General features: G+C 46.1%; 1 protein-coding gene across 1 annotated transcript in view; it reads right to left on the bottom strand.

Moving 5' to 3' along the window:
* Positions 1 to 10,646, bottom strand: part of Ccnf (cyclin F) — a 27,853-nt gene extending 17,207 nt beyond the window's left edge. Inside the window, exons 1-7 of the mRNA XM_021149519.2 lie at positions 10,584 to 10,646; positions 8,522 to 8,676; positions 3,774 to 3,880; positions 2,562 to 2,629; positions 1,428 to 1,621; positions 735 to 788; positions 118 to 222 (exon numbers count right to left, since the gene is read on the bottom strand). Coding sequence (XP_021005178.1) covers positions 118 to 222; positions 735 to 788; positions 1,428 to 1,621; positions 2,562 to 2,629; positions 3,774 to 3,880; positions 8,522 to 8,676; positions 10,584 to 10,599 — 699 coding nt within the window. The 5' untranslated portion in view covers positions 10,600 to 10,646. The remainder of the gene's footprint in view (positions 1 to 117; positions 223 to 734; positions 789 to 1,427; positions 1,622 to 2,561; positions 2,630 to 3,773; positions 3,881 to 8,521; positions 8,677 to 10,583) is intronic.
* Positions 10,647 to 14,588: the final 3,942 nt, after the last annotated feature.

Genomic DNA, 14,588 nt, shown 5'->3' on the forward strand with positions numbered 1-14,588 from the left:
TCTATCCCAGACCAGATGAGGTCACATGAAACTGTGCCTGTGGTCTATCCCAGACCAGATGAGGTCACATGAAACTGTGCCTGTGGTCTATCCCACACCAGACGAAGCCCCACTTACATCCACCTTCCTGTCACTTTCCCAAAGGAGGTATGAGCTGATTAAGCATCCCTGACGAGAAGACTCTTCCAAAAGGCCTCGCGCCTGCTTCCTTTTCTCTTCGTCCTGGAGCGGGACCAAGCACAGACGGTTCTTCCTCATCTCCTGCCCAACAGCCTCCCTCTCCCGCTCGACCCTCAAGCAGTCGTACAGAGTGCTGACTGATCATGGCAGAAACGAGGCTGAGAAGCAGCCAGTGCTCGGTAACTGACCAATAGGGAGCCTGGCCTGGGGCTCTGCTCTGAGCAGCACGGATGGTGGCACTGGTGGCTCTCACCGCTCACCCGCCTCCCTTGTCTTGCACATCTTTTGCAGCATTCACTGGAAGCTACTACCTAGCCTACACCTGCAAAAGGGACCCACAGACCACAGAGCCCGAGACAAACCTCAAGGGAGGCAGGAACTCTGTAAGGCCTATGACAGGAGAGCTGTGCCTGCCTGGCACCTCCATCACTTAGCCTCCAAGCTGTCCTGTCCACCTCCCTCCAAGGCAGTGTGGAAGCCTCAGGCTCTCTGCCAGGGACCCACCTCAGGGCAGGGCGTAGCTCTGTATTCACCTCAGACAAAACTTAACTTACCTCAAAAAGATTTAGCACCCTTCCCAAGCAGTGTAGTATGGAAGCTTTATGACTCTTAAAAAAAACAAAAACAAAAAACAAGCATGATTCTCGGCAGACATTTCTCCCCAGCCCTGTCCAGATCTCTAGATCTCTACCCCTCCACCCCTAATTTCAGTTTCCAGCTACCGGTGTTTTATTCAGCTTAAATCTTTGGTTTCCAGCCACCAATACATTCACTAAGACACCCTCTTTTTTCCTTTTGTTTTTTTTCCTTTTAATTGTTTTCCCCTCTGGCCCCACTTACTCCGGCCCCACTCAGACCATATTTATTTCATATATGTGAGTACACTCTCACTGTCTTCAGACACAATTACAGATGGTTGTGAGCCACCATATGGTTGCTGGGATTTGAACTCAGGACCTCTGGAAGAGTAGTCGGTGCTCTTAACCGCTGAGCTATCTCTCCGGCCCACTAAGATACTTTCTACCAAATCAGTCCAAGATGTTTCACCTACAACTACTCCCCGCCCCCCTCTCTTCTTTTTAGGAGCACTATAGCTAAAACCCGGGGCTTCCAGAATGCTAGGTGAGAGCTCTCTGCTGAGCTGAAGTCCAGCCCCACACTTAGTCTTTCTTCAGCACCTCCACCTTGACTTTAAACTGCCCATGGAACATGCTTCAGGCTGTGTCCCAGGCCTTGCCAGGACTTACTCTCTGTAACTGACACTCCGCCCGGAGGCTGTCATGAACCACAGCCTTGCAGCAGCTTCCAGACACTGACCACGGTGGGCGGATGAAGAGCCAGATGAAGGGCTCAGAACCCGTATTCAGTCTCTCAGCCATGCTGAAGAAGCGAGAGGCCTTCAAGCCGTTCACTTCTGCGCAGGCCTCATCTGACACAGACACTGTGGGAGAAACAGGGCAAAGCCATGATGTCTCTGGGGGATGGGAAGAGAGCGCCAGTCTTTCTGTCCAAGTCTAAAAGCATAAACTATTACACTGCAAAGCTTTGAAGCTCTGTGGGACGGGGCTCCACTTCTCTAAGGCAAGCCCCCTTCTGGGGTCCTTCAGGAAGCATGGATTCTGACCCTCAAAGGGATGGTGGCTCCTACATCCTCCACCTTCCTCCTCGAGGGAAATGACCCTGCGAATGATTGGAAGGGAAGGTTCTCTTAAGGATGAGAATATTCTAAATGAGGACAGCAGTGGTTGAAGCACCTTAGGAAAATACAAACTAACAACCATGAACTTCGCATAATGTAGGTACAAGAATGATGTCTGGGTATGGTCAACTGACAGGGGGTTAGGGTAGGAGCCTCAGTTCTCCTCAGTCTGGAAGAGGCCGCCAAGGACAGGGACTATAAGCAAGACAGCAGATCTTTAAGCTGTAGGAAACTGGTATTCTATACTCTAAATGCTATACATCTTGAAGACCAGGGCAGGACAGAAGCGCATTCCTCAGGTGTCTTTTACGGAGCAGCTGGCCTTGGGGCTAAGGATTTCAGTGGGACCATGGCTGCCTGTGGCTCCGTTCCTGGAGAATGAGCGAGCTGGTTTCTTTCCAGGCTTCACAGGACGGCCAAGGAAAGAAGCTGCCTACGTCCATGCAGAAGCCTTGGTGTTACCTGGCCTGATTTGCCGAGCACCTCCTATTCTGGGGCTCTGCTCAGTCATCCTTTGCCGATCCAAATTAGGAAAGAGGGTGACTTCCTTAGAACCTATATCCAAGTGTCAAGGGTAGACAAAGGGCTGACCAGCAGCAAGATCTAAGCTGCCAAATCTTGGAAGGGCTGAAGGCATCTGCTTAACTCAAATTCCAACACATGCAGGGTCCCCAGGACTTACAGCCTTCATTGTAGAGGTAGGCAATCCCCAACTTCACAGCAGCTTCAAAATTTCCCTTTTCAGCAGCCCTAAGGCAGTCAGAGCATAAGCCACATTATTTTAGGTAATAAAAGGTCATTTGATAAGTCACAGCCCTTGGTGTTGAAAAGTTTATTTCCTGATGGAATTTTTTTTCATGAAATGTAATCAAATACTGTTTATTGATTGCACGCTACAGTGTAGATGAACCCCAGGTCCCTTTGCCAATCACAAAAGGTCAAGTCCTTATGATCTGTTTACATGAGATGTCTACAACTGCCAACTCCAAAGACAGAAGACAGTTAACAGATTGCCAAGGGCTTGTGGGCTTCAGGGAGACAGGACCATGCCTGCTAAACAGTAAAGGATTTCTTTTTAGGATGATAAAAAATTAAATAAGTTGGACAGTGTTCATTTTGTTCACAACTGTGAATACACTAAAAACCAAGTCCCACCTGAAACTCCAGTTCAAGAGAATCTGGCGCCCTCTACTGGCATCTGTGGGCATTGCACACAGGTAGTGCGAATACATACAAACACACATGCATGCATAAAAATAAATAACTCTTAAAATATATATATATACATACTCACACGCACACACACGTGGACTTCACTAGCAACTCAAATAGATAAGGGTCTGGGAAGGAAGCGTTCAGGAGGAAAGTCCTGTCCTGAGTTAGTTTCTCAGTTGTGACAAGCAAAGGCTCAAGCTCAGTCCCCTGTCCCAAGGACACGCTCTGGGGCTACTGGGGGTCTCAGACAGCGGGCCTGGTCACTGGCAATGGGGTCACAGATTATAAGTTTGCCCCATCTGGTTTGCCTCTCTTTCAGTCACGACTACAGCAGGGGCATGAGTCATTCTGTGACCAATATATCAGAACTGAAATTACTCAGTTTTCAACAAAAGGAAAGAAGGTTGAATACGGCTTCCATGAGAAGGTGACTCACATCTGAGTCAATCAGGAACAATCACAAACCAAGTGGGACCCTCTGGAAATAGGGCAGGCAGAGGAAGGCAACGGCGTGGCTGGAAGCAGGGGGCCTCAATGGGTGAGCTCTCCAGTTTCGGGTCTCTTTCAGGGGATGAGAGCAACAGGAAAACAAGTCCTGAATCAGGCCCTGGGACACGAGCCAGCACACAAACACCACCAAAGGCTAAAGGAGACCAACACTCTTAAAACACAGGCTTACCTTTCAAAGAGCTTCAGGTTCTGTGGAGAAGGCCACAGCTCCTGGAAGCTGGCAGATGCCCACACACTGGCATGGTTGTCCACCAGGTACTTGAGGTGGGAGTGGACCTGCAAAGCAAACAAAGTCATGTGAGAATCACAGAGGGACTTCCCAAATCCTTGTTCCCGGAGGCTCCTGGATATGGAACACACATAGACATGTCAGTCTCAGCATGGTAAAGAACTCAACTTCCATGTATGAAAATAAGACTGCTTTGTACAGAGATAAGAAGCCAGAAAAGAGTTCCTCTCATGTTCTGAGGCAGAAGGAAAGACCTATGCTAAGAAAGAGATGAACCTGGCACGGTAATTCACACCTTAGTACTCACTGGAGGCAGGGGCGGGCAGCCAGTCAGGGCAGAGGGTAGTGTCTCTGTCCAAGGGAGGGAGAGCAGGAAGGAAGAAAACAGGAAGGAAGGAAGACACCTTTGCAAAGAACTGGGGAAATGGGCTGGTGCCAGGCAGGTCAGAAATCTGTCTTGTGCTGGGCAGTGGTGGTGGTCTATACTGCAAGTTCACGTTAGCAAAACCTAGAGATGTCTCAACAAATAAAGGGTGAGAGAAGGGGAAGGGGACACAGCTCTTGCTTATCCCAATGGAAGTGAGCATGGCTTATCCTTTAAAAGACAAGTGTGGCACTGTTCATCAAACTTTCAAAGCAGACACCAACTTTCTAAAGGTATCTATGCCTAACAACTCCAGCTGTCTATCAAGCCGACAGTGCTGACGCTTTCAGGGATATTGATAACCTCGACAATACGTTTTTTTTTTTTAATATTTATTTATTTATTTATTTATTTATTTATTTATTTATTTATTTATTTATTATATGTAAGTACACTGTAGCTGTCTTCAGACACTCCAGAAGAGAGCATCCAATTTTGTTATGGATGGCTGTGAGCCACCATGTGGTTGCTGGGATTTGACCTTTGGAAGAGCAGTCGGCGCTCTTAACCGCTGAGCCATCTCATCAGCCCTCGACAATAAGTTTTTAAAAACAAGGTATATCAGGATCACCCTAATCTACAACACACTTTTAAAATATAGATATGCCACATAACAAGCTGGCATGGTGACTCTAGCCATCCCAGCATGGAGGCTGAGGCAGGTGCTACAGAAAAGCTATCTTGGGAGAAGGGTAAGTAGCGCCTAACATTCTGAGTTTCCAATGTAAACCCAGGGTTCCAAAAATTGTACAATAGTCCAAAGATGACCTCAAATTCCTATATAGAAAACACTTACTGGGCAATGGTTGTGCAAGCCTTTAATCCCAGCACTCGGGAGGCAGGGACAGGTAGAGCTCTGTGAGTTCAAGGCTAGCCTGGTATATAAAGTGAGTACCAGGATAGCTAGAGCTACAAAGAGAGACCCTGTTGCAAGAAAGAAAGAAGGAAGGAAGGAAGGAAGGAAGGAAGGAAGGAAGGAAGGAAGAAAGGAAGGAAAAAAAGAAAGAAAGAAAGAAAGAAAGAAAGAAAGAAAGAAAGAAAGAAAGAAAGAAAGAAAGGGGGAGGAGGAAGGGAGGGAGGGAGGGAAGAAAGAAAACGGGTTTTGTTGTGGTTTTGTTTGTTTTGTTTTAAGATAGTCACAGTATGTTGTCTGCAGCACAACTGGAACCGTGGGTCACACAACTGAACAGAGCTGCAGACAACTTGGCAACTGTGAAAGATTTCTGAACATGCAAAAACCCAGACATGATGTGTCCCACTTCACTGCAGAATTGGTTTTTAACACAAAACAAACAAACGCACACCACACATAAACAACACACAAATGTGCACCAAGCACAGTGTTGCCAACACAGCCCCAATGCACACTGAATGAAACACCTTGGAAGATGACCGTGCAAGCACAGTTTTCTGTTGAAATAGAAAGTCACTGAATTCTGACACACAACATTCCCTATTTCCCAACACCATTCCTCAGTGTGAGTATAAACTGCTATCTACTTAGGTTGTAGTCTTAGAATATTTGATTCTTAAACTTGCTCTTGAAGTTGCTGACTCCAGGTTCATAGGAGAAAAACTGATAAATAAAGGGACAAGAGAGATGGCTCAGTGTTCAGGACCCTGGCTGCTCTTGCAGAGGACCTGGGTTTAGTTCTTTGGCACCTACATGGTGGTTCAGAATCATCCCTAGCTCAGGTTCCAGAGGACCCAACGACACCTCCCTAGGCAGGAGGCATTCGTGTGTACACATACAGATATGCAGGCCAAACACCCAGATACATAAAATTATTTATATTTTAAGTGCTGTTTAAACTGCTAAATAAATTTTGTCTGGTTTTGTTTAAAAACAAAATAAAATAAACAACTCTGAAACAGCCTTAAACATATTTTCTCTCTGTAGTTTGGCCTGTTCTAGAACTTGCTATGTAGACCAGGCTAGCCTTAGACCAACAGAGATCATGCTGTCTCCAAGTGCTGTACCACCAGACTCAGCTCTTCTTGGAAATTTAAGAATTCTTGCCGGGGGCTGGTGAGATGGCTCAGTGGGTAAGAGCACCCGACTACTCTTCCGAAGGTCTGGAGTTCAAATCCCAGCAATCACATGGTGGCTCACAACCATCCGTAACGAGATCTGACTCCCTCTTCTGGAGTGTCTGAAGACAGCCACAGTGTACTTACATATAATAAATAAATAAATAAATAAATAAATCTTAAAAAATAAATATTTTAAAAAGCTTTAAAAAAAAGAAAAAGAAAAAGAATTCTTGCCAGGCATGGTGGTGCACGCCTTTAATCCCAGCACTCGGGAGGCAGAGGCAGACACTACAAAGTGAGTTCCAGGACAGCCAGGGCTACATACACAGAGAAACCCTGTCTCGAAAAAAACCCAAAAAACCAAAACAAAACAAAAAAAAAGAATTCTTGGGCTGGAGAGATGGCTCAGCGGTTAAGAAGGTCTGCTCTTCTGAAGGTCCTGAGTTCAATTCCCAGCAACCATCTGTAATGAGATCTGATGCCCTCATCTGAGTGATAAGAAGACAGCTACAATGTACTTACAAATAATAAATAATCTTTGGGCCAGAATGAGCAGGGCAGAAGAGAAAAGTATCTGAAAACAGCTATAGCGCACTTACACATAAATAAATAAATAAATAATTTAAAAAAAGGAATTCTTATTAACACTATTTTACTCCTCCTTATTTAATTTTAATTTTATTACTTATGCAGTATATGTATGTGTGTATGAATTATGGGTACACATATGCCACAGCGTGTGTGTGGAACTCGGGGAAACTTTTCCTGGGTCGGTCCTTTCTTTTGCTGGGACGACAGGCATGAATCACCATGTCTAGCTCATGACCTTGTTCCCTTTTAAAAATCTTATATGGGGGCTGGAGAGATGGCCCAGCGGTTTAGAGCACTGACTGCTCTTCCAGAGGTCCTGAGTTCAAATCCCAGCAACCACACGGTAGCTCACAACCATCTATAGTGAGATCTGATGCCCTCTTCTGGTGTGTCTGAGGAAGGACAGCTACAGTGTGCTCATATACATAACATAAATAAATATTTAAGAGACAAAAAACACTTGATGTGTATGCAGCACATCTGTGCTTGGAGCCTGAACAGCCCAGAAGAACTATTAGATTCCCCAGATAGGTTTTTTTTTTTGGTTTTTCGAGACAGGGTTTCTCTGTGTAGCCCTGGCTGTCCTGGAACTCACTTTGTAGACCAGGCTGGTCACAAACTCAGAAATCCACCTGCCTCTGCCTCCCCAGTGCTGGGATTAAAGGTGTGTGTCACCCCGCTCCGCCAAACTGTCTTCTTGAGATGCAAATTTTATGGCAATCAAAGGGTCTTTTTCTCTTGAAGTAAACATTGCAACGAGTTGTGCCAAATCTCAGTATGTAGTCCTTATAACGGAAACACCTTATTATAACTGAAACAGTTATGAACAGCATTACCATGCTTGACAGGCATGATGCTGAAGGTCTGTAATCCAGCTCATGAGAGGTAGAAGCTGGGGATCAGGAGTTTAGTCATTTTGGACTAAAAAGGCACTTCTGGACCACGCTGAGCTAAGACACTGTCGCTAGGTAAGGAAGAGCCGGGTACGATGGTCACGGATGGCAGTCCCAAAGCTCCAGAGGTAAAAGGAGGATCAGGAGTTCAAGATCAGTTACTAACTTGAGATTCTATTCCAATCAATAAATCAATCAATTAATAAAACCACTCTTGGGGCTGGAGATATAGCACAGCAATTAAAACCACTGGCTGTCCATCTAGAAGACCAGGGTTCAATTCCCAGCATCCCATAAAACAGCTGATAATCTTCTGAAACTCAAGTCCCCAGGGATCAAACACCCTCTTCTGGCCTTTGCAGGTACTGCATGCACATGGTGTATACAGACATGCAGGCAAAACACTCATATACATAAAATTTAAAAAAAAAAAAAGATAAGACCACACAATTCTTGCATCAAAGTTTAACGCTGACATAAAAAACTTGCAATCTGGGGCTGGAGAGATGACTCAGTGTCAAGAGCTCTTCCAGAGGACCTGGGTTCAATTCTCAGCACTCACATGGCAGCTCACAATTGTGTGTAACTCCAGTTCCAGGGGATCTAATACCTTCACACAATTATACATGCAGACAAAACACAAATGCATATGAAATTTAAAACACACACACACATAAATGTACACAAGATCTTTACAGTATGACCAACAACACTAGGATTGGTATTGTTTCCATATGGTGACTTACAGCTCGGACAGCAAGGATGTCCCCAACAGAAAGCCATTTCAGGATATGAAAGAGTACATCTTCTGGGAGACTCAAGATGGTTAAGTTTCTGGGTCTTCTTTTGATTCTTCGTTTAGTAGGATAACAGAAACACTTGGCACACCTACAATGGATCACTGAAAGGGAAAAAAAATTCACAAGCCTTGGAGAGATAAAAAGTTGTATCTAAAGATGATTTAATAGTTACTGTCCTCTATTCACACAAGAGACTAGTTTTAAAATTAAAGTGTACCATATGAATTACTTAAGATACCACCATTCCCCAGCACTTGGGAGGCAGAGGCAGGTGAATTTCTGAGTTCGAGGCCAGCCTGGTCTACAGAGTGAGTTCCAGGACAGCCAGAGCTATACAGAGAAACCCTGTCTCAAAAAACAACAGCAACAACAACAAAAAGATACCACCATTCCTTTTATAGCCAATAAATATTCAGGGAGAATATCAGGTAACACGTAACTTGAATGTTGGAAACTTCCTGATCCAAGATCTACATGACAACCAGAACTGGAGAAAGCAGCCGACACTAATGAACATCCATGTTTTCCTTGAACTGTACTCAAGAAGGTACTTTCGTGGCCAAGAAACTGCTCAGCAGTGAAGGCTAGCTCAACCAGTCAGTAAGATTCCTTGGACTTTTGCTATAGCCCAGGCTGGCCTCAAATTCACTAACATTAGCTGAGGTTACCCTTGAACTCCTGATCCCCCTACCTCTACCTGCCAAGTACTGCATTCTAAGTGTTAGTCACTACGGCCAGCTTACATTGTTTATATTTGAACATGCGACTAACAGCATACAGTTGAGTATATTCCAAGGGACTTCCATAACATAGACTGGGAACTCAAATTAGCAGGCCTTTCTGTAGAACATGGAGGCCAGATCCATCCCAGAGCAGCTTTCAGCTTGGCAGATGGTGAGAGCTCCCCAGGTCCCCAAACAGAGGGGTCTTCCACACTCAGCTTACAGTGAAAATCATACCTTCCTAACACTGTGGACCCTTTAATACACGCAGTTCCTCATGCTGCAGTGACCCCCAACCATAAAATACCTTCATTGCTACTTCATAGCTGTAATTTTGCTACGGTTATGAATCTTAATGTAAATATCTGATATGCAGGATGTCTGATCTGCAACTCCTGTGAAAAGGTCGTGTGACTCCCCCTAATGGAGTTGTGCCCCTTCGTACAACACATGTTGAGAACTCAGGCACAGCAACTGGACCCAGACATGCTCTTCAGATGAGCCCTCTTCCCTCTCCCACAGTGGGTTGTTCCAATATTTACTTCAGCAATTCATTCTTCATTCAACGCCTATGGCTTTTTCCCCTATTTCACAAAGGGCCCCCACATTATCCTCCGTAAGGTCCTGCCTTCCTGCCTATCTTTCTACCTATTTTTCCTCCTCACACTGAGGCAAAAGTGGCTGTTCCCCGGGCCTTGATAAAGCTTTCCATCAGGAGGTCTCTAAGAGACTGTCCACTCCCAAACTCTTCACCTGAGTCTTATTGGAAAACAAATTTACAGCAAAGGCCAAATGTATACCCAGAGAGCTATAATTCCCAAACATTCTAAGAATATTATCATAACAGTTTCTTGACTCGTGTGCTCTAGAGCATGTCTGGAAGTGTTTAACCACTCTAACAAGTGAAATCGCACCCCCAGGTCCTGAGACGTTTTCACGGGGCAGATCCTGTGGCCTCAGCCAACCCTCAGGTGATCAAGCCGCCCACAAGAGTCCGGACAGGACCTGAGATCGCTCTATATCATGTGGATTGCCCACGACTTCACAAATGAGTAAAATCGTAGTTTGCTAAGTAGAGAACCTAAATAGCCCTGGGGTATCAGGAGAGGCATAGGCACCGGGCGGGCATTTAAACCGCGCGGGCGGGCTCGCAGTCGGGGATCCGTGCCTACCCCGTGCTTTGGGGGATGCGACGCGCCCTCCCGGGTCATAGGGGCCCGAGTCCATGCTCCTCCGGCCTCCGTTCCGTACGACCCATCGCCTACCCGGCTCCCGCCAGCACTCACCACCGCCGCTCCCCATCGCCGAGCTCCCTCCACTGCCGCTTTAGACCGCTCTCAAGCGCGCCCGCGCCTGGGGCAAGTGCACGGAGCGCCTCACGCAGGCGCGGGCCCCACCCCCGCCCCGTTTTCAAACGCGCCGGGAGCTCCTACTGGTAGGACCTCAGAGTTACGCCCCCCAGATCACTAGCCTCTCCTGCCCCGCAGGCTCTGGGCATTTGTGATTGGCTACACCAGGACGCGAATTCAAATGCTGGCTGTCTATTGGCTTATCGCTCGTGGTTGACCCGCCTTCTCCGCTGGGCGGGGGACGGAGGAGTTCAGCTGGCGCCGGCGGGCTATCCTAAAAAGCCCGCCCGTAGGCAGAGAGGACTGGTCTTCTCCCTCCACCACTTGTCCTACCGTCGGGAGTTGGTCGTGGCTACTACCTGTCCCTCCCACGCGAGCTTCCGGCCGAGGAGACTGCATTTGGAGGAGCCAACACAAACACTGATGTGGAAATTGCTGAAGCTGGGCTCCGATGCCGGGCAGCCACAGTCACAGTCTGCTGAGCGACGAGTACATGTTCTGTCTTCTCCTGAGATGATCTGTCGAGAAAAGACAAGTAGTCTCTTGAGGGTGGAGAGCGAGGAATAGGCCCAGGCTTATCCCCACAGCTTGGATCAGCCTTCATCCCCTCCTCGAAGCCAGCATACTCACTGTATCTGACCTGTGCTGGAAGCTGGGTATCAAGACCTCTAGTGGGTCTGAGACAGTTAATAGGGAATTCTGTTCACAGCACAGAATATTAGAGAATCCTAGAGCAAGACTTGGGTTTTGCTCCCCATTGCTGCTGATCTGCATGGGGAACCCTCACACTGTCTCTTTTCCGGGAGACTGTACTGTGTTCCACTTTGTTACCTTTTCTTTTCTTTTTCTTTTTTTTTTTTTTTTTTTTGGATTTTTCGAGACAGGGTTTCTCTGTGAAGCCCTGGCTGTCCTGGAACTCACTTTGTAGACCAGGTTGGCCTCGAACTCAGAAATCCGCCTGCCTCTGCCTCCCGAGTGCTGGGATTAAAGGCGTGCGCCACCAACGCCCGGCTTGTTACTTTTTTATCTTCCTCTTTTGTACTTTGTTACTTGGGACAGAAGTGCTGTTTTCAGAATTTGCTTTTGGTAGCCCCTGGAAGGTATTAAAAAAACTAAATCTAACAATGAGCAAACCCGCTGTCCATCACATTTCAGAGTCCATAACAATCTATCTGGTCCCCCGGTTAATCAGAGTTACAAAGTCATCAGTTGATCAGTTGTCTTTTTTTTTTTTTTCTTTCTCTAAGTTGTTTTGTATCCTACTCAGTTTCTATTATTTATTTGGAGGCGGGTTTTGTTGGTTTTGATAAAGGGTCTCCCAATGCCCTTCAGCTAACAACCTGACACTGCTTAGAGTCATCTGAGGGAGACTGTTATGTGATTGCCCATATCAGACTGGTCTGTGGCCATGTCTGTGAGGGATTGGTATGATTGATGACTGAGAGGGTTCAGCGTCTCACCACCTCTGGTGGCGCCATCCCTAGGTAGGTGTGTCTAGGCTATATAAGAAAGCTAACTGAGCATCAGCCAGACAGCACTGGTCCATGGTCCTGCCTTGGTTGAGCTCCTGCTCTGACTTCCTTCAATGATGGGTTGTGACCTAGAAGTGTAAAACAAATAAATTGGTTTTGGTCCTGTTGTTTGTTAGAACAGAAAGCAAAGTAGAAAACCCCCACGAAGCCCAGGCTGACATATAAATTGAGGTCTGTCCTGCTTCAGCTTCCTGACTGTTGGGTTACAGTTAGGTACCACTTCTGTCACATTTGAATATGCTTGGCCCAGGGAGTGGCACTATTAGAAGGTGTGTTTCTGTTGTAGTAGGTGTGTCACTGTGGTATGGGCTTTAAGACCCCCATCCTAGCTTCCTGGAAGCCAGTATTCTGCTAGCAGCCTTCAGATGAAGATGTAGAACTCTCAGCTCCTCCTGCACCATGCCTGCCTGGATGCTACCATGTTCCCGTCTTGATGATAATGGACTGAACCTCTGAATCTGTAAGCCAGCCCCTATTAAATGTTGTCCCTATAAGAGTTGTGCTGGTTATGGCATCTGTTCATAGCAGTAAAACCCTAACTAAGACAACTTCACTTGGCCAAGATATTTTTATGTTTTAGGAACCAGGTGTTCTCTTGGCTGTAGATCTGATCATGTCCTGCCTCCTGGTCCTACCACTATTGAACCCCTATGGCTAAGAGCTACTCCACCAGCGTATGAGGTATATCCATCCCCATTGGGCTTCATGGGATGAGAGATCTCAGGAAAGTCAGCTCTTGGGAGCTGAGGATCCCATGTATTTCAGGGAGGCACAGACCACATCCAAGCAGCAATTTCCAAGCACAAACCAAATGTAAAGAGATCTGTTATTAAGCAAGGCAAAGAGACAAGGTGGCTGAATCTGAATGGGCAGACACTGTAGCGAATAAGTTTGCAAGTATTAATTTTAAGAGGAAAAAAGGTGGAGGTCTGTGTTAGAATGACGTAGGACACGTTGGTAAGTTCTGATTGGGCATATGAACTAGGTTAGTCAAAGTAATGAATTTTGATTGCTGGTCCTTGTGTTTTGATAGTTGGACTTTGGTGATCAGGCTCAGGAATGAGATAGGCAGAGCAAAGTGGCAAAATAATCGAATGGACCTTGAGGGTGAGTTTAGCAAGGGAGAAGGGAGGGGAAAGGGCAAAACCTGTGGGTGCCATGTTTGCCACACTCGAGCCTGCTAGAGCCCTTCAAGGATTACTTGAAATGTTACTTGACAGCCTGGGGATGAGGAAGACTCCAGGATCGCAGGCTACAGAAGGCAAAGTGTGCAAAAGTTAGGTAGTAGGGGATCCTGGGGGACCTCGCAGGTTCGGAAGAGGCTGAAGGGAGGGTGAGATGCGGCAGAGCCCAGGGAAGTCTCCATTATGAAGGATCTAGGAATAATGTGGAATTATGCACAACAGACACCTGAAGAAAAGATCAAGAAACCATCTTGTAATGGCAAAGAGGTTGTGTGGACTGCTGAGAAGATCCTCTGCAGGGCTTGAATGTTCTATGGATGTCTGTCAAGTTCTTTTTATGCTCTCTATTTTTCTATCAAGATGATCTTCAAATTGGGATGAGAAGAGTCTAGAATTTATCCACTACTGTCATTCTGGGGTTAATCTGTGACTTTATATTTAGTAGCATTTATTTTATAACATTGGGCACACCTGTGTTTGGAGCATTTGTTTAGAAGTGTAGAGGTTTTGTTTTGTTTTGTTTTGATGGCCCCTAATCAGTAGGAAGTGACTTTGATTATTTTTTTTTCCACTAGTTTTGGTTTGAAGTCTATTTTGTCAGGTGTTAGACCAGCCCTGCCTGCTGGTTTCCTCGGTCCATCTGTTCAGATTGTCCGTTCCAATCCTTTCACTGTCAGGTACTGTCTGTCTTCTATGGTGAGATTGGTTTCTCAGGCCATAAATAAATGGTTCCTATCTTCAAATCCAGTCTACTGATCTGAGTAGATAATTAGTTGTAATTAAAAGGCGTGTGTTGGTTTCTGTCTTCTTTCTGATTTTGTAATGTGTGATTACTACTCCTCTTGCTTTTAATTACCATTCTATCATGGTTTGTTTCTTTTAAAAATATTTTATTTTCATGCGTATGAGTGCTTTGCCTAAATGTATATACATGCATCACACGTATGCCTGCTGCCCTCAGGGGTCAGAAGAGAGTCAGATCCCTAGAACTGGAGTTACGGATATTATCGGCTATGCTCTTAGATGCTAAGTCATCTCTCCAGCCCCAGTTCATTCTTTCTTGCGGCCTTCTGGAGGAATTGTTTTTTTTTTTCTCTAAAGTTTAAGAATTCCTTCAACTCGGGCTGGCGAGATGGCTCAGTGGGTAAGAGCACCCGACTGCTCTTCCGAAGGCCCAGAGTTCAAATCCCAGCAACCACATGGTGGCTCACAACCATCCGCAACGA

Source organism: Mus caroli, chromosome 17 (genome assembly GCF_900094665.2).
Source record: "Mus caroli chromosome 17, CAROLI_EIJ_v1.1, whole genome shotgun sequence".
In the NCBI taxonomy this organism is placed as follows: domain Eukaryota; kingdom Metazoa; phylum Chordata; class Mammalia; order Rodentia; family Muridae; genus Mus; species Mus caroli.